General features: G+C 44.9%; 1 protein-coding gene across 3 annotated transcripts in view; it reads left to right on the top strand.

Annotated features, from left to right (window-relative positions):
* Positions 1-311: 311 nt before the first annotated feature.
* AHCTF1 (AT-hook containing transcription factor 1) overlaps positions 312-17,830 on the top strand; it is a 28,365-nt gene continuing 10,846 nt past the window's right edge. For all 3 annotated transcript variants that reach the window (XM_061551318.1, XM_061551319.1, XM_061551320.1), the window contains exons 1-22: positions 312-490; positions 2,809-2,983; positions 3,665-3,957; positions 4,237-4,417; positions 5,224-5,452; positions 5,577-5,693; positions 5,809-5,893; positions 6,019-6,163; positions 6,761-6,896; positions 7,390-7,574; positions 8,172-8,233; positions 8,866-8,994; positions 9,589-9,679; positions 10,411-10,500; positions 11,401-11,541; positions 12,486-12,590; positions 12,739-12,841; positions 13,415-13,538; positions 13,995-14,051; positions 14,917-15,063; positions 16,568-16,758; positions 17,180-17,324. In XM_061551318.1, the coding sequence (XP_061407302.1) occupies positions 2,863-2,983; positions 3,665-3,957; positions 4,237-4,417; positions 5,224-5,452; positions 5,577-5,693; positions 5,809-5,893; positions 6,019-6,163; positions 6,761-6,896; positions 7,390-7,574; positions 8,172-8,233; positions 8,866-8,994; positions 9,589-9,679; positions 10,411-10,500; positions 11,401-11,541; positions 12,486-12,590; positions 12,739-12,841; positions 13,415-13,538; positions 13,995-14,051; positions 14,917-15,063; positions 16,568-16,758; positions 17,180-17,324 (2,877 nt within the window). In that variant the 5' untranslated portion in view covers positions 312-490; positions 2,809-2,862. The remainder of the gene's footprint in view (positions 491-2,808; positions 2,984-3,664; positions 3,958-4,236; positions 4,418-5,223; positions 5,453-5,576; positions 5,694-5,808; positions 5,894-6,018; positions 6,164-6,760; positions 6,897-7,389; positions 7,575-8,171; positions 8,234-8,865; positions 8,995-9,588; positions 9,680-10,410; positions 10,501-11,400; positions 11,542-12,485; positions 12,591-12,738; positions 12,842-13,414; positions 13,539-13,994; positions 14,052-14,916; positions 15,064-16,567; positions 16,759-17,179; positions 17,325-17,830) is intronic.

A 17,830-nucleotide genomic window follows, 5' to 3' on the forward strand; every position in this document is an offset into this window, starting at 1 on the left:
ATGAACATAACTAAATTAAATCACGACGTTTCGGAAGCAACACAATCCTCCGTCATCAGGTGTAACTGCTCCACTAAAATTACCACCACCTTGCCGCGCGTTTGAAAACTCAATCTGGCGCATGACATCATTCACCAGTTACGTGACGTCACTCCAATACTGAGCTCCACCACCTTGCCGCGCGTTTGAAGTCTCAAGCAGCTACATGACATCATTCTTCCTCAAGGACCGTCATCTCTTGCGATGTGACGTCACCCCGTGGCCGTTTGACGTCGCCACCAATCCCCGCCTCCACCCCCCCCCCACGTCCGTTTGAGTGGAAATGGCGGCGAGTGCGAAGCGCGGGATGTGCAATAGCGGGAGCTGGTGAGCAGCAGCAGCATCAGCAGGAGGAGAAGACGACCCCGTGAGCTGGGAGTGCGGCCCTAGCACAAGCTCGAGCTGCTCCCCGCCCGCGTTCGTGTAGACGCGTCTCTTGCCCCTTCGCTTGGTGAGCAGCAGACGGCGTGTGGCGAGTTTCTTCCCCGCACGCCCCGTGCCTCTTGCCTCGCTCGTCTAGGCCGGGCGGGCCTTGGGCTCGGGCTTCGAGCTCCGGACAGGGCTTAAAGTTGAACTTGGGTGTGCGTTGAAGAAGGTGGTTCTTGTCGGAGGGATTTGGTCGCCATCGGTAGACGCGTCTGCGACCCCCGCGGTGACGCGAGGCGGTGGTTTCTGTGAGAGAGGCCTAAGTAAGGCTTGGGACGTGCGATTCTTAGGCTTCAATGGCTCCAACTCCTTGACTATTTAATTCCATTTCGATTGCAGGGCGATCAATGTACAGGCCCACAGATGATTGTCAACGGGCGATTGAATTCTGTGAAAGCAATATAGCCATGCCTTGTAAATATTGTGTTAAGAATATATCATTTTTATATTTCGAGGCTTGTTTCGAATTAAATGTTTGCAAGTTTTTTTTCCACAAAATGTTGAATGGGGGGTGTCTGCAAATGACGAATCATGTATAATCGCATTGGTGAATACTTGTTCTAATTGCAACGAGTCTGGCCGGGCATCACTTCTTCCGAAGCGCCATGGGGTTAGAGCACCAGTTTGGAGAAATTCGACCCATCATCGCTCTTCTGGGGTCGATAAAATAAATCCTTTACTGCATTTATAAAGAACCAAAGAGTATGGTTGGCCTATGGATAGACTCCTTCGACAAGGTCGTAAACATGTGGAGTTGGCACAAGTCGAGCAGGGGAGACGCTTAAGTATATCAACGATGTGTGCCGTTTGTAAATCAAAGTTTTCTTTGTGTCCCGTTATTTTACGTAACGTACCGGTGTCTCCATCGATATGCCAAGTCGATGTTCTTTCCGCTATCAACACGTGAATCTTTTCATGAGTTGATTCATTACTATGATTTTTCCACTGCGGTTAATAGCAGTGAACCTTGCATAACTGCAAATATTCCTAGTCAGGTATCTATTGACTTAAAGCTTTCGTAACTGCAGGAATTCATATTCTTTGGGTCTTTTGGTAAAGTCACGGAGATAGGTTCAAAGAAAATAACATTTTGTTATTTTCTTTTCTTTGAACCTATCTCCGTGATACTCTTTGGTTCTTTAGGTACAGTCACGTAGGTCGAAATAAAATGAAATGACTTTACCGAAAGAACCAAAGAGTGGATTCCTGAAGTCACGAAAGCTTCAAATCTATCTCCGTGACGTTACCGAAAGACCACACAGAATATCAGGTATCTTTATTATAATCAGCGGTACTATATGTAGTGGTTGATTTGGGGTTGACGCAAACGGAAATGATTACCTTTCATTTGAAACGCCGAATCTGCCCAGTTTATTTGAGTTAAAAGAAACCCGGCTTACGGCAAACCACGTGGCCTGGCCGTAACCCACACGGAGTACCGCATCACTTTACTTGTGCAATGTGACAGTTTTATCGCGTAACGGGTCTGTCGATTGGTTTCAGCATTGTTTTCTTGTCTGTAACAGTATTTGTTAAATACGCTTACCAGTCTGCTGATGAGAACCAGAAGGGCTAGTCAGGTTCATGGTGTGTCTTGCTGTACCAAATTTTGGAGGAAGAAGGTCTAGTAGGTGTGCAGGCTGGACGACTAAAGTGTGTTTGTATTTTCTTGTGGTGAGACAGACATTTGATAGGTGTATTTTAGACCCTGCTGAGATGTCTCATCTTAGGCAATTTAGCATTGTTGTGTATGAACCCACAGTCCCACCAGTGTTGGACTGCATCTTAAGTTGTGAGCGTGCACTTACTGAATGGCAAAGCTGGGCTTAAGACTCCCACCTCCCCGTGTTTATTGTGTACAGTACTGCCCGTGGCTACAGATTTAGTCTTCATCACTGATCCGTGCAATGTGTGATGACCAAATGTACTGTGGATGTTTGTGTTGAGAATCGAGCCTGGAGAGCATTGCAGTGGAATGAGTTCTGTGTTTAAATGTGCCTTGTGTTCTGGAGGGAAGAGCTTGCTGTTGTGCTTAGTAAGATAGGTTTGGCCACAGGCTGCTTAAGTCATCCCTATAAATTTACTCAACGTGTGAAGTAGTGACTGTTTAAAGGAGCACTGTGCAGCATTCCCAGCCACAGATTTTGTTATAGGTACAGTGCCCCTTTCACCAATCCTCACTGGACAGTGTGTTGAAATATGGTCAGACAACCCTTATTATTGACATGATGGAGACTTCGCAGAACCATTAGAAACAAGTGAAGTGGTAAAGCAGGTGCTATGTTTGATACCGTGAACAATCTCTTGTGTGACTAATCCCAACTTTGTTTTGGTCTGTTGCAGCAATAAGGCCAGATTAGTGCTAGAGCCAAGGCGTCTGGGCGGCCTGCAGGTGGCATGAGAGAGCTGCGGGCGCGTACCAGCAGCGGGCTGCTGCAGCTGAGTGCGGGCACCCGGCTCGCTCTGGGCACTGACGAGAGCGCGCATGGAGCCCCTCTGCTGGGACAGTTTGCAAAAGGTACCCAAGCGCATAGTAGCCCTTGCACATCACATTCAGCTGCCTCCTTCCTGCAGAGCAAACTGTCTTGGGTAGGATCCCACCTACCAGCAAATGTGGATTACGGTGGTAGTTTGTGGAATACATATATTTGACATGCGTGTACCCGTGTTGATATTTACTTGCACAATTGTATTGAAATCCATTATGTGATCTTTGGACTTTAACACACGTATAGGATATGCAAAATCAGTAATTGATGTTGATTTAGTAATAATTTGTAAATAAGCCGTAATATAAAATACCCTTAAAACCCTCACGTGGTCTGAAGGCTATTTTTCAGGACAAACCTACATAAGGATTTTTGGCCAGTTCCCTTTCAAGGGGTGTTTTACATGTGGGAGAGAACTTACAGTACCTACAAAGAAAAAAACACATAATTGGGGCTAGCACTCAAAGTCCACGCAGATGAGTTTCAACCATCCACTTGCTGTACTGCCATCACCTGGCCACCTCACAATTCAATGGGTATGCCATTCTCAGATCTGCATGGTCCAGCAATGCTTACCTCCAAGGTGCTGGATTACTGGCAAGCACTACCACAGTGGCTCAGCCTGTGAGGAAGTTGCACGCATGTCCTGGCTTGCACCCTGTAACTTCCGGCAGGAATTGACTTGAATGGCTGTTTATTTTCTGCATCAGATGTGGGCGTGAGCTGGCTGGCTCGCGGTGCCGTGCTGGAGGTGTTGAGCCCGCGCTCCGGTCAGCGGCTGTCAGCGTACTGCTTCTCGGGGCCCAGCGGGGAGCTAGCCGTGTCGACTGTAAAAGGGCTGACATGGGCTGGCGGGCGCTACTTGCTTGTGGGGCTAGAGAATGCACAAAGGCACGAGGGGGTGGCAGGCATTGGTGGTGAGGAGAGCGACTGCTCAGGCATCGTGTGTCTGTACGACCTGGGAACATCGCGCGTGACTCGTGCCATCGAAGTTCCTGGCAGGGTGAGATTTCTGCTTTTGTGTACCTTGTATATCTTTAGATGCATCGAATATCTTGCCTTTGCAAGTGATGAAGAATGATGCTGATGACGTAATCTTTGGTGCCATTAAAGCCTGCGCTTAATACACATTTTTAGCCTCGTGTGTGGAAGATTTTTCCACAAACTGCTCATTTGTATGTGAATAATAAAGTGAAGCGATAATCCATAGATTCAACCATAATTTCGGGAGTTGATAGCTGTGATTCTACATCTCTGTCCTTGTCTCAAACGAAACTTGTAGGTGAAAGCCTTGGAGGTGGTGAGCAGTAGCGGCGGTGCCGATGCCTCCACGCAGCACCTGCACCAAGACCTGCGATGGCTGTTCGGGATCGTGGCCGTGGCTACCCACACGGGGCATGTGCTCCTACTCGATTTGTGCCTGGACGACATGTCCGATGGCAGCAGTGAGGGCGACCCAATGGGTAAGAGGACAACGTTGGCTTGTCTCCATTTTCTTATGGCAAGATTTCCCATGCTGCAGTTTTCAGGACCTGCAACATGCCACCTTCCTTTGCCAATCTTCTTCGTTCAATTACAAGCCGAGTCGTTGCACTCTCTGTTACATGAGATGCATGCTTACGCAAACACAGCATGTCTATATTAATTTAAATTGGCACTTGTCATGGAGAATACAAACACAAGCAATCTATCTTGCTTTGAATTGACATCGAGTGGCACATACATGCACAATGTCACTTGTGTTCCATTTAAAACGTGTTCTGCATCATGTGGAATACATGTGCACGATCTCTACATTTTAATCATATTCTCTATGACATGGATGTGTATCAATCATCGGATACATGCAGAATGTAAGAACTTCATCTGTGAATGAATGGAGAAGATAATTTAAATGTAAGGGTGCACTGTGCTAGGTAGCAAAGAATAATGTTGGGGGGTGATTTTTCCTGGTAATTAGATTATCCTTTTTTTTGTAAATGCAGCAGTTCAAAATGTATTTTGTCATCTTGCATAGTGTATTTGCATGCACCCAGACATGGACACAGCAAGGGCAACTGGTTAAAGGTATTTTTTAGCATAACATGTAGTTAGCAAATATGAATGGACTAATCTGGCTCATGTTATTTGCGATTTATTCTTTTAATGATACACAAATGCCACTGAACATTTTTTTAAAATTGCGAGCAGCTGAATTTGTGAATAGTTTATCTGAGAACAGGTGAAGTTTTCCCCTTGAACACCTGTTTTTTTTTGTGTGTCTCTGCAGGCCTCGAAGCAGTTTACGTATCAGCAACGGGGTTGCCAGGGAAACGCGAGTCCGCTGGCAGAGAGGGGCGGCACATTGGCCTGCAGCTGTGCGGCCCAGCTGCCTCGGCGGCGAGGGGGGAGGCTCGCGTTGGCTCAGCCCTCCTGTACGTGCAGCGCACCAATCAGCTGGTAGCTGGCTTCTCCGATGGAAACATGCAAATCTGGAACCTCGCCACGCTCAAAAGAGTGTGAGTATTGAATGAATGCTTGCTTTAGCTTTTTTAGCTATATGCGCTTTGTCGTATGAAACAAGGTGTGTGCTCATTTAATGGGCAGTTGACTTAGCTCCTTGCTTTCTTCTTTGTTAAGCAGGTATCACACTCAGGTGGATGGAGGTACAATCCCTGTGAGTGCCTTTGCATTCCAGGAGCCAGAGAATGATCCACGCAACTGCTGCTACCTCTGGGCGGCACAGTCTCTGCCTGACGTGTAAGTAGTTGCGTAGCATTTGTACTCTAACATAGGATTGGTCTCAGCACCGGTACTTTGCGCAAATTACAAAATGCGTGTGTGCAAACTCAAATTTATTCTTCCAATTTTACAGGGATGGGGAGGTGGTGAGCTTGCATCTCTTCCAGATGCTCTTTCAATCTCGTAAATGCGTTCTTGGAGGCAAGGTCATCTATCAGGTGAGGCCACCCTGGTGAGAGTAGTCGTGCTATTCGGATGCGACGGCATTCAGCCGTCACTTCTCATCCGATCCAGCGGCTGACCCTAAAGCTTGCGGCATGTGCTGCGTTATTGGTGTGCACAGGGCCTGAAGTACTGCGAGGAGTGCTACAGTCAGGAGCTGACGGACCAACTGTACCCTGCCCAGGGCTCCCCTGCGGGTAGCACCCTGCTGGGGTGCCAGGTGGTTGAGCGCTACCGGCACAGAGAAGACACAATTCTCGATGAAGGCACGTCGAACACTTACCATACGGATGTGGTTCTGTCTTAGTATAAGTGGTTTTTATTTCCGTTTTGTGTAGTTAACGGGTGTGCTGTTGGTTGATAGTAATGTTGCAATTCCCCTCAGGCCCTCTTTTCATCTGAGTTGATACATTGTCATGGTTTGGCATGACAATTCAAACGCGATTTTTTTTTTGTCTTTTTAGTATCGTCTGCTGAATTCCTTCGCATATTTATATATTTTTTCTTTATCAACTGATTGATATTTATACACACAATTCAGTGCTTGTGTCAATGCATGAATCGGTATGTGCCTGCTAATAACGATGTTTAAAACAATGCATTGTTTTTTTACATTGTAATTCAGTAATTGTGATAATGGCATTTTTTTTAACTCACTGCAGGTTGTGAATTGTGAAATTATTTGAAGTGGTCCTTTTCTATAAGAACAATGTTTATGTTATACCCCTCAAGTACAATTCTGAAATGTAGCTTTGATTGTTTTTGCTTAAACATTTTTTAGAATGCATCAACATTTCCACAGTCCTGGAATAAGTGGTGAGTTAAGACACTAATGACGTATGCATACGCGTTTGTACACACAGGAGCCTTCTCCCCTGACATAAGCGTGGCGGTGTTTGTGTGGGAGGCACATTCCTTCAGGGCCACACAGCCTCTTGTTTATCTGGGCATCTTCGACATTAACCGCTGGTATCACGCCCAGATGCCCAACTCCATCAGGTAAACCAATGACAATTTGAACAACAATCCCATTATTTGGTCTCAATTCAACATGCATGCTTACTACCAATTCATACACTGTGCTTCTACAAGATGCAGCATACTACTACGACTACGAGTTTTGGTGTTTTACAAAGGTTGTATCCTATAGATGAATTGTAGACGATTGGGAATAAATATTTAAAATGCCCCAAATACAATCAAAGGGTTGATTTCTCTGCTAATTTCTAGATTATTACTTTTTACATGTCAATCTAGCTGTTCCATCTTCATAATGGTTTTGATAATTTCTATATATTTTATTAAGATCTTGATTTTTGAGAGCTTGTATTATCTCATTGTAGATAACAATCATCATGGTGATCTGTAATAATATAAAGCATTGTTTTAACTAAGTGGGCAGTGATTGACGACTATCATCATTGAATGTACATGGTGTCTTCTGCACATTACCCATCCGTGCGTTCCGTCTTGGCGGCAATGCCCACCGCAGGCTGGAGGACTCCATGCAGGGCTGCAACTACTTCTCGCTGTGGTCGCTGGAGGCTCTGCGCGACGTGGCTGGGCCCTCTGCGTATGTGCTGCATATGCTGGCTCTGGAGCGCAGCTTCAGCCAGGGCGTGCCCACCATCCACCCGCCTCCAGAGCAATTCTACTCCTCCACCTCCTACACCTTTGGTACATGCGACTATCCTTTAGTTTATAAGACCTCCTTTACCAGTGGCAAAATATAGTAGTTGTTTTTTGCCCTTTAAACTGGTACAAAACTGACACCTTTATACACCTTTTGGCGTCATCTGGTTCAACACCAATGGAGACTAGGCTCTAAGGAAAGCTGTCTCGGGTGTGGACCAGTCAACTTCAAGGACAGTGCATATCATTACCATTATCAGAGTTGTTTCTTTTTGTTTGCATTTTGACTGCTTGTGTTGTGGTTATTGCAAACATGATGCCTTGTATAAAGGTGTCAGTTTTGTACCAGTTTAAAGGGTAAAAACCAACTACTATATCCTTTAGTTGTGTGGATTATATGCAATGTGGTGGCCTGCGGAATGTTTACTAATTGGTGAAAAATTTACTTGATAATAACAGGAAAGCATTTGAGTGCTGAAATGATATATTGATTAAATAGACAAGTAACATTCCATTAAATAGCAGCCATTTAAAATGCTAGATGCCATGCGTATATCTTATAAAATGTGTGGAACCTGCTGAAAATGTTAAACATGCAAACGATTCTATTTATGTATTGTCACTTGTTGTCCGATTATGCAGATGTCACCTGCTTGATGAACAATGGAGTCGTGAACGTAACATGCCCAGGACTTCAAACAGAGGTGTGTGTTTACAATGTAATTGAAAAAGCCACTCAACATTCATCATCATCAACAGCCATTAGGGGATGTCACAATATACTGTTTCTCCCTTGCCTACCAGCCACCCCTCCCCCCACTCCAGTTCACTCGGTTTACACGGTATGGGATTGCCATTGCATGCAAAACTGTATATTATTTTAAAATATCTCTCTTGCTCCATCTTATTGATTTCATTGGCTTACAAGTACAATTGTAATATTACCTGTATAAACAATATGCAATGTTTTCATGAGCATACTATTAGTGTATTTTAAAAAGGAGATGCTATTTTAGTTGATGAATCATTACATGATTATCACCCATTGTCTCTCCTTTCGGTTTTGTAGATAACTTGAAATATACAACTGCTTAATGGCTGAAAACAAAAATTTGTCTAATTAAGCAATTCGTTCAATGAAGAGTTCAATTGAGTAATAAAGAAAAATCAGTTGGCTCAAAATCCAGAACACCCTACAGCCCTCAAAGACCATGCTTGTGCACCCCTGATCCTTCGACTGCTGGATCAAGGCTACACGCATCAGTCTAGTCGACTAAATAACTGGATTTGGGTAAATATTTAATTGGGTGCTGTTTTCTCCCATTCCTGTGTACAGACCCTGAGTCATCTGAGCCGTGCATTGCTGCTGACAGCCGAGGGGCTGCAGGAGAGCTACAGCCGGTGCCGAGTAGCTGGGCTTCTGCCCTCGCGGCTCGCCAACACCACAGCCAACAACCTTTCATGGGTACGCGCAGTAACCTAGCATGGTTGGCATGGGCCTCGGTGCAAAGAACAACGTGGGAGCTGTTTGTATTAAATCATCTCTCACCTCGTGGCTCCACGTGCCGATGGTCTGTTTCTCAGGCGCGTTTTCTTCAATGATGTTGACCAAGTTGTTTGTGTTATCATGAGTGCATTTCACGTGCATGCACCCACTACTCAGACCCATGCAACTGCAGAACTTTACATTGCCATACCTCCCAAATCCGATTAGCAATCCCGCACTTCCGATTAGTACTCCCGCACCTCCAATTAGCATGGTTGGCTACGTAGGGTGCGAAAGAAGTTCCATACATGTACAACTATTGGTGACTGGGCCAAGACCATTAACTTGGTACACATGAGAACCTGGTTTTGTCATGACTTGCCGTCAGTATTCAAACCCCATATCTAAGTTTTCCTAACTGAATTCTCTTGCGTGGTATTAGCCCCCTGAGCCCCACTCTTCTACGTCATTCAATGACTGTTATGGCATTGTAGCCATCATTGCTGTTGGTTCTTGTAGCGGGATACCCCAGAATGCTGTGGAATGTTGGCCATGATGTGTGATATTTTCCAGGAGGAGAAAATGGAGGCTGTTCTTTCTGTGGCACTGAAGAAAGGGATTCTGGGAATGATAACAAGCTCCATACGTGCCTGGGCATCCACAGGTTGGTGTTTTAAATTGTGTTGCAAACTACTGCTCTAAAAGCTGCACCGAATAACTGTTTCAATGGGTGTCTTTCCAGTCCATAGTTTTAGAACACACTCTTGTTGCGATGGTGAGGATTAACATGCATGCAATTGTCATTTTAAAAGCCCACTCAGTTTTTATTATTGCTGTGAGAGTTGCTTAAACAACTTACAATGTCCCAAATTGTATTTTTCCATTGTAAGCAAGGTAGCTATTGTCATTCATAAACATGATGATTACATCACTAATCATACAAATGGTTCTGCCTGTATCAGCCCACTGTTGGATGAATGCCAGCCGATGCTGTGTCAATCATGGGTGGTTATTTGACGATACTTTACCACGTTGGTCAGTGCAGGTTGGTGGAGTAGGTACCCAGGGCCGGTTCAGATGTCACATATCACTGATGTTAGCCATGGCTGGGAATACAACTTTGGCCTCTGGGTTCATAGCGCAGTACACTAACCACTTCACCACTCCACCTTTACATCTATTTATGTACTTAGAATATCGTCGAAGTTAAACGTGTTTGATGAACGTCTTGTTTTGTGAGACAGCTTACTTGGCTGGCTATAATTGTCAACTAATCCATTGATGTTTGGTTCTAAAGAAAGTAGGAGATGCCCCTCTGGTGTCGTGTGCCCGGGTGTGTTTAATAGCGGCGTGTAACGTGACTCCATTCACACCTGTGCCTTGTCTTTGTTTCAGGTCAAGTTGAGTCCACGAGCAACCTTCGGTTCCTGTTGGATTGGACTTGGAACAAAGTGGTGTCAACCAAGGAAAAACTGGATCAATTATGTAAGCGTAAATCTTTTTGATATTTAATATGCCTTCACACCAGCGCTCTGACTCTGAAATTGCACATGAAATATATGCCGGTTCAGACGAGGCCAATGGCGTTTTAAAATATGATACACGTAGCTAGCCTCGAAGTTCCGCATGGAGATTGTTTGACCATTCTTCACTTTGCTGGTTCGTGGTGAAGCAGGGACCCCAGGACTGAGTTGTCAGTTGCCTTTTTGTCTTGAGTGAGACGTGTGGACCTTGGATTGTGTTGCTGCAGCTCTTTAGGCCTTGATGTTATGTTCTACTTGTATCATTGTGCATTTATGATTATTTTAACAATTATTGCATTTGACCTGCTTTTGGCCAAAATCGTTAAAAAGCACATTCTCAGTCCCTCAGGGACAGTAGCTCAGTAGACAAATTGCAAACATTGCTCCAGTAATCTCTGGATTATAAGACTCGTGTCCGTATTTTAAAGCAATGGTTGGGAGTGCACCTGGTAAAACAGGAGGTGTTTGTGACTAAAGGTGTGTAGCTTTGTTGACACCGGCATCACGTGCAGCTTATCTAGCAGAGTGCCTTGTAATCCGGAGAATAGAATTTGGTGGGACTGTAAACACGTGTTTGTGGGTGTCTGTATGTGTGCGTTAGCGCGCTGCGCTATGAACCCGGCGATCCGGGTTCAATTCCCGCTCACGGCCAACACCAGTGACCTTTTTCAGAACCGGTCTTGGGCCTCCCCTAGGTCGACTCAGCCTCAAATGAGTACCTGGTGCAGTGTATAAACATTGCCACTGGGGAGACGAAGGCTCCCCGTGCTGTCCTTCACAGGTGCTCGCTAACAGCACTTGCCCCAACAGTCTCTTATGGCTATACGGGGGATCTTTGTTTGTCTTTGTTGTGACCCTGCAGGCTTGCCACTTTTTGACGGCTCATGCAACGCACTGGACCACCAGCGCATGCAGGCACTACACGGCTGCCAACTGGTGCTACTACGCCTGTCCTCCTTGCTCGGCTGCTTCCTCTCAGAGGCACCAGCCCTCCTGCCATGTGGTAAAGTTGCTTAATGCCACGCCTCAGAATTTTAATTCGTGAAGCCCATCCTATATAATTGTGGGTTGTTTTATCAAGAGAGTGGGCTGGTTTGGCCATTGAGATTTGCAGAATTCACCGTTGCTTTTGATGTGTGCTTTTTCCACTTTTGTGAGAGATTGCTTTGGTTTAATATTGGCTTCATTACTGCCAAGTGCCATGGCTTTGATGTGCGTAAATAACAGGGTATTAATTTTCATCTCCACAAGTCTTTTGTATTCTCTGCTAATTTAATCTGCTGATGCGATGTGGGATTTATATTTACCCCTTATAATACATGAGCACTGTAAACCACTGTAGGCTCATTAAACAAAGATGTAACTCAAAAATACATGGCTCTCATTTTAGATATGCACCTAGGCTGAGGTCCTGAGCTGTCGAATATGAGTTTGAAGTTCCATTAATGAGAAAATAGACTTTAAAGTGACATGAATATGTGGCTTTTATCATTGTAGCGATCTCAAAGGTTTACTTTTTAATACAGAATCTATGCAGTGGGCTTATTAGAACACACTATGATACGACGCCACGCCATACCATGATTTATTCTCATTATTGAAGCTTGAAACCACTGTCTTAGTGCCTGGGACACAGTATCTACAAGATGAGCTATAGACATTTAATTCTACTACTGACAAAAGCTGCCCCACATTATGAGAGTCATAGTGATTCTTTGACCATATTTCACAACATTGGTCAGAGTGGTTTGGTGAAGTCTGAGGTCCAGGACATGACCAGATATATATCTTGCCACCAACGCTCGAATTGCTGGATTCATAGCGCAGCACATGGTCCACTGGCTGCTAATGCTGTACACAAGAGAAGGGAGAGCTAGTGCATCTTCCTTTGATCACCGCTCACTCTCATTGTTACATTGTGTCCACATTATCTTTTTCCGGCACTAGGTGTGGAGGACGTGGCTGGCAAGCAGAAGGTGGTGGGGCTGATGGCGCAATATGCACAGGTGGTGTTCTGGTTCTGCCATGCCGGCCTGCTGCCTGAATCCCCAGGTACATTCTTAACATGCCCGCAAGGGCATCAACACTCCTTTATCATAGCTGGATTCCTTGCCAGCCAACTATGCACGATTAGTTTAGCCACTGCTGGTGACCATTTCTTTGAGCTCTAAACTTTATCGCGTGTTGTTGTTGGCTGTAGATGAAGAAGAGGATGATGCGGTTGGGAGGAAGGTGGTATACCGATGGATGACCCTGCAACACTACTACAGCATGCGCAGGCAACACCTGGCTCGGCTCGCCGGGTAAGCTACTCACTTTACTCTGCTGTCTGCCCAAAAGTGCTTGGTCAGCAACAACCTGGCAACCTTTGCCTGCCAAAATAGTCGGGCTGTACTTGACAAGACTTTTTTTTATAAATATATATACCACTTTATTAATCGACTTCTGAATAAGGGCCTCCCCTGTTTCGCATGGAGATTGTTTGACCATTCTTCACTTTGCTGGTTCGTGGTGAAGCAGGGACCCCAGGACTGGGTTGTCAGTTGCCTTTTTGTCTTGAGTTGTGGCTTGTCTCGTGTAGCTCGCGAGCATGGCATTTCAGTGATCATGATTTGTTGATAAAATCCTACTTTAGCGCTCACAATACATGCTTTAAATTGCGTGTGTAAGAATTAATTATTCATATTTAGTGTGTGGTTGGTGCACAGAAGGTCTGTAGATTATGTGCAACCTTGTAGACATTATTTATTCTGCATGAACCACAAAGGCAAAGCTAATAGATGTTTGAATCCAATTGTGACCACAATTTCGTCATTAATCATGTAGATGTAAATTGTGAAAAGTCTTGCATGTAACATTGCCGTGTTGCTCTGCAGTGATCGGTGGAATGCCGACTGCCTCCTGATCGATGGCTTCGTGGCGGAGATTGGGGAGAAGCTGCAGAGGCTTTGGAGAAGGGACGAGGGTGGCACCGGGCAATACCCCCCACGCTCCCTACACGTATGATACCTGACGCACCCTGCCTGTCCCCAGCACTCGTAGTGAACGACCTCGCTTTGTTCTGCAGCAGGGTTGGGGAACCTTTTCCTTACTGAAATCTGAATAGGACTTTCAAATACTTTTGTCGGGCTACCACACGGTAACATACACCCGAGCATTATCCGGTAATTTTACTGGATAAAATTGCACGTGTCATAAAAGAGTGACAGAAATGAATATATTGTGGCATGAAGTCATGGACCATATCAGCCTGCAGGCTGTAGGTTACCACCTAACCCTGGTCTAATGTCTCCACACAGCTCTCTGCGACTAGTGTATATATTATACACCTTTGTAGGAATCATATATTGTGCTCCATAGAAATGGTTGACCTAATCTTAAAAAAATATCCTTGGCATTGTTTTGTGTCATGTAAGCAGCATTTAATTCCTTTCACTGCTCTCATTTGCGTTGCAGGCCCTCCTGGACATATACCTACTGGAAGATTTTGACTTCCATACCAAGAACACCATTGTATCCATTTTTATACTTGCTGTTCACTAATAATTTTCCTCTAAGGGTTTTAAAAAATGCACAAATATTGTCATTGTATAAGTCAACATCACTGTGACTAGCATTAAGTTCCCAGGCCAGACTTATGTTTGTGTCTTCTGTGTTCCCGACGTGTACTCATGCCAGTCACTTAAGTTTGGGAGTTGAAGAACGTTTTCTTCGAGCTCAATAGGACTACATTTGGTGGGCGGCACATAAACACACGTTATCCAGAATGCAACGCGTAATTAGGGCTCACCTTTACAAGTAATTGGGCATGCAAAAACTAGAACATGAGTGTTGCGAAATCGAAATGATTCTACTCTAGTACACTGGGATCACAGATTTCTGAGATCTACCAATAGTGCTCTACTCGGCGTCCCACGCCCCAGGTTTTGAACCTTTGGTGACTACCGAGCTTTTGTTTGCACAGCACCCAGGTTCCGGAGTTCCCTGCGCTTGGAGGTCACAAATTCACGGCCGATGGAGAATTCTGAGTCCTGGCTGAAGACCCCACCTATTTAAAATGCCTCTCTAGTTCTCTACCATGTCTTTTAGTCTTCCTCTCCCAGGTTACTTTGCAATAATTTTCATCCTATATATTCATGGCTCTCAGGTCCATTGTTTAAGGACGCCTTATACATTATTATTTGTACCTGATTAGTGCGGCAGTGATACAAGGATTTATTAATGTCATTTATGGGTAATATTGAAGGTTCCGCCTCATTTGGCTGCGGAATGGGGATTGGTTTCATATCTTTCTCAATGCCTGGCCCTTCGGTCGCACGACGCCACTCGTCGCAACAGCTCACGTGTAGGACCTTGACGCAATTGCGCCGCGGACTAGGTGACGTACCTGCTCTTGGACGTGCAGCACTCGGGGCAGGAGCGGAGTGGCCCCACGCTCGAGTCCTTCCCGGCCTCCATGGGGCTGCCCCTCGACCGCTTGCGCCTTGTGCACGCGTACTGGCTCCTCGACCACAAGGACTTCCAGGTGAGGCTGCGTGGCGCATTGTGCGAGGACCGTGCGTGTAACCGTTTGCAGAATACCGATTGCTGAGATCAAAATAAATGCATTGGATGTGTCACGTAAATAGTGATTTGCTTTGAATCGTGCAACGTAATCATTTCTTGTCTGCATCGTTATTACGTTGAGTCATACACATAAGGATTTATTGGTTTGTGCGAATTGCAAATATATAATTGTTAACTTTGTGTAATTGTAACTGAGATTATACGGATGAAACAGAATGTATAAGGCAGAGAATGCAAATGAGATCAGGGTAATTTATTCTTGAATTAATCGTGACCCTTAAGCATGGCATTTAATTGATTCGCTGGTGTCGTGAATCATTGTGCCGAGCAAGAAGTATGTATTCACCATTATGGTTGTAGAATGCACGTAGTGCTTGGGAATTTATTTTTGTGTGCCATTCAGCATTCTTTCTCAGCTCACAATCTCATCCAAATACAAGTGTGCATTGAATTCCTGTTAGTGGTCGCATATTTCAACGTTTCAATGGCTGTTTAAATATCACAACAAATAAATCGTGTTTATATTGCGCATTTTGTTGTACCTAATCGTACTTCCTTCATACCACTTTTAGCTCTCACTGCTCGCCCACTCATGTAAATTCATCCAGGAGTAGTATGCAACAAATTACTAGAATTGTAAACCATCCATAATATAGTTTTTTTTAGGGGTTAGATCGTGTAAATATTTATGTCGTTAAACCCGCCATCACCCGACACAGCCAATTAGTAAGGTTTGTCATGTAAACAGAACATGCCGATTCGTTACTAGTACAACATACCGGTGTGCTGGAGAGTAAATCCACAACATTTACAATTTGAATACGGTGTTTCGCCAATTATTACAACTCTCCAACACACTGGTGTGCTGTACTAGTAGCGGATTGGCGTGTTTTTTACATGACAACCCTTACTAATTGGCTGTTGTGGGTTTAACGACATTTATATTTACGCGATCGAAGCCAAAAAAAACTCTTATGGATAATATTGGTCACGAAAGCCTACGTGTTAAACGAATTGTAAACTATATCTACTCTGATTAAAATGTCTTGACAATGTTTGTTTTTGGCTTGATATAAAATTAGACCACAATGCATAACCAAATCTAAAGGAAAATGGTTCCACAACGTTTAAGCACGTGTTGCAAAGAGCGCTGTCACCAGCAGATGGGCTGATGCCAAAAAGTTACGGTTCACTGACTGCAGTGTCCAAGATCGTTTATACGGTTTCATGAGTTTAGTATAGATTGCTTATAAGTTTGTGTGTGATTTAAAAATAGAAGCATACTTTAATTGCAAACGAATGCAGTTACTGTGGATTGTGTGAATTTTATATTGGCTTTGCAATTTGAAGGAAATGTAACTAACACGGTTGGCACTGATACCAGAAAAGTCATGTCATCAGAAACGTTAGTTAGCCGTGTTTGTCTTAAGAAAGCGTGCATTGTTTGTGCTGTTGCATGCCAGGCTGGGCTGGATGCCCTCTCCCACCCGGGCTGCCGGAACCCCCTCAAACCGTGGCAGCACGAGCGGGCGTTGCATGCGCTGCTGAGCCAGCGCGAGGTATCCCTCGCCCTGCGCTACCTCTATCAGCTGCAGCCCCCCGTCAGCGGCACGACCGACGTTCTGCTTCACATCACCATCCTCCTCGCAAACAGGTGCTCGCTTGGGCCGCCCGCGTGCTTGCCGCAGCGGTGTCGTAATACCGTACCTAATTTTCGATTTAAAGCTTTCGTGACTGCAGGGATTCATCTTCTTGGTTCTTTCGGTAAAGTCACGTAGAAGGGAAATAATAAAATAATGAAAAGAAAGCATAATAAAATACAATTATCCGACAGACCTGTTCTTCACCTGAGGACGGCTGCTTGCGTTGTGGCCGAAACATTGTGAGAATTGTATTTTATTATGTTTTATTTTTATTATTTTATTATTTCCCTTCTACATGACTTTACCGAAAGAACCAAGAAGACCGTACCTAATGTCTGAATCTATGTGAATCTACGATGTTTCTGGTACTGCAGCTGGGGCACATGGAAACATGGAATGTTTTTGACTGCTGCTGCTGCTGCCATTCCCCAGGTGCGTGCTGGAGGCATGGAACTTGCTGCAAAGGCACGTCCACAGAGACTCAGCCGGCGAGCTGCTGCAGCATTTCTTCTCAACATGCCTGGAGGGCGGCCTCATGGATCAGGTGCTGCGCCTGCCTTTCTCCCCAGCTGAGCAGGTGAGCCTCTAAAATCCTGAAGCCAGTGTCCAGATGTTTACATTCAGATATTCTAAGCCAGGAGTTCTGCTCTGATCACCCACCCCTGTAAGTCTGAGCTTAGTGTATTGTATTTAATAAGGATGATAAAGGGATGATGGCATGACGGTGAGATCAGGATTCATACTTACGTGGACATTTACCAGAGTGATGAAATGCGCTCATGTGCAGTTACTTGAAGGATTTTTGCAACGCAAGACCAAGAGTTGTCGACGACTTCAGAAGACCATCACGCAGCGGTGGATTGATAATGGCTGAAGATAATGATCAGCTATGGGGGGGGGGGGGGGTCCAGATGAGGGGCATTATGTTGTGTTGACATCTGACTGCAGCAGGAGTTGGTCGGAGCAGCAGCGGTGTAAGGAAGGGGGGGGGGGGGGGTATTGTCTTGGTGACCGACCGCAGCAGGAAAAGTGGTATTAAGATGTCTATACGTGTTTCTGACGTTATTTTATTAGTTTGGTTAA

Source organism: Lethenteron reissneri, chromosome 14 (assembly GCF_015708825.2).
Source record: "Lethenteron reissneri isolate LAM-NWPU_2019-01 chromosome 14, ASM1570882v1, whole genome shotgun sequence".
Taxonomy (NCBI): Eukaryota; Metazoa; Chordata; class Hyperoartia; order Petromyzontiformes; family Petromyzontidae; genus Lethenteron; species Lethenteron reissneri.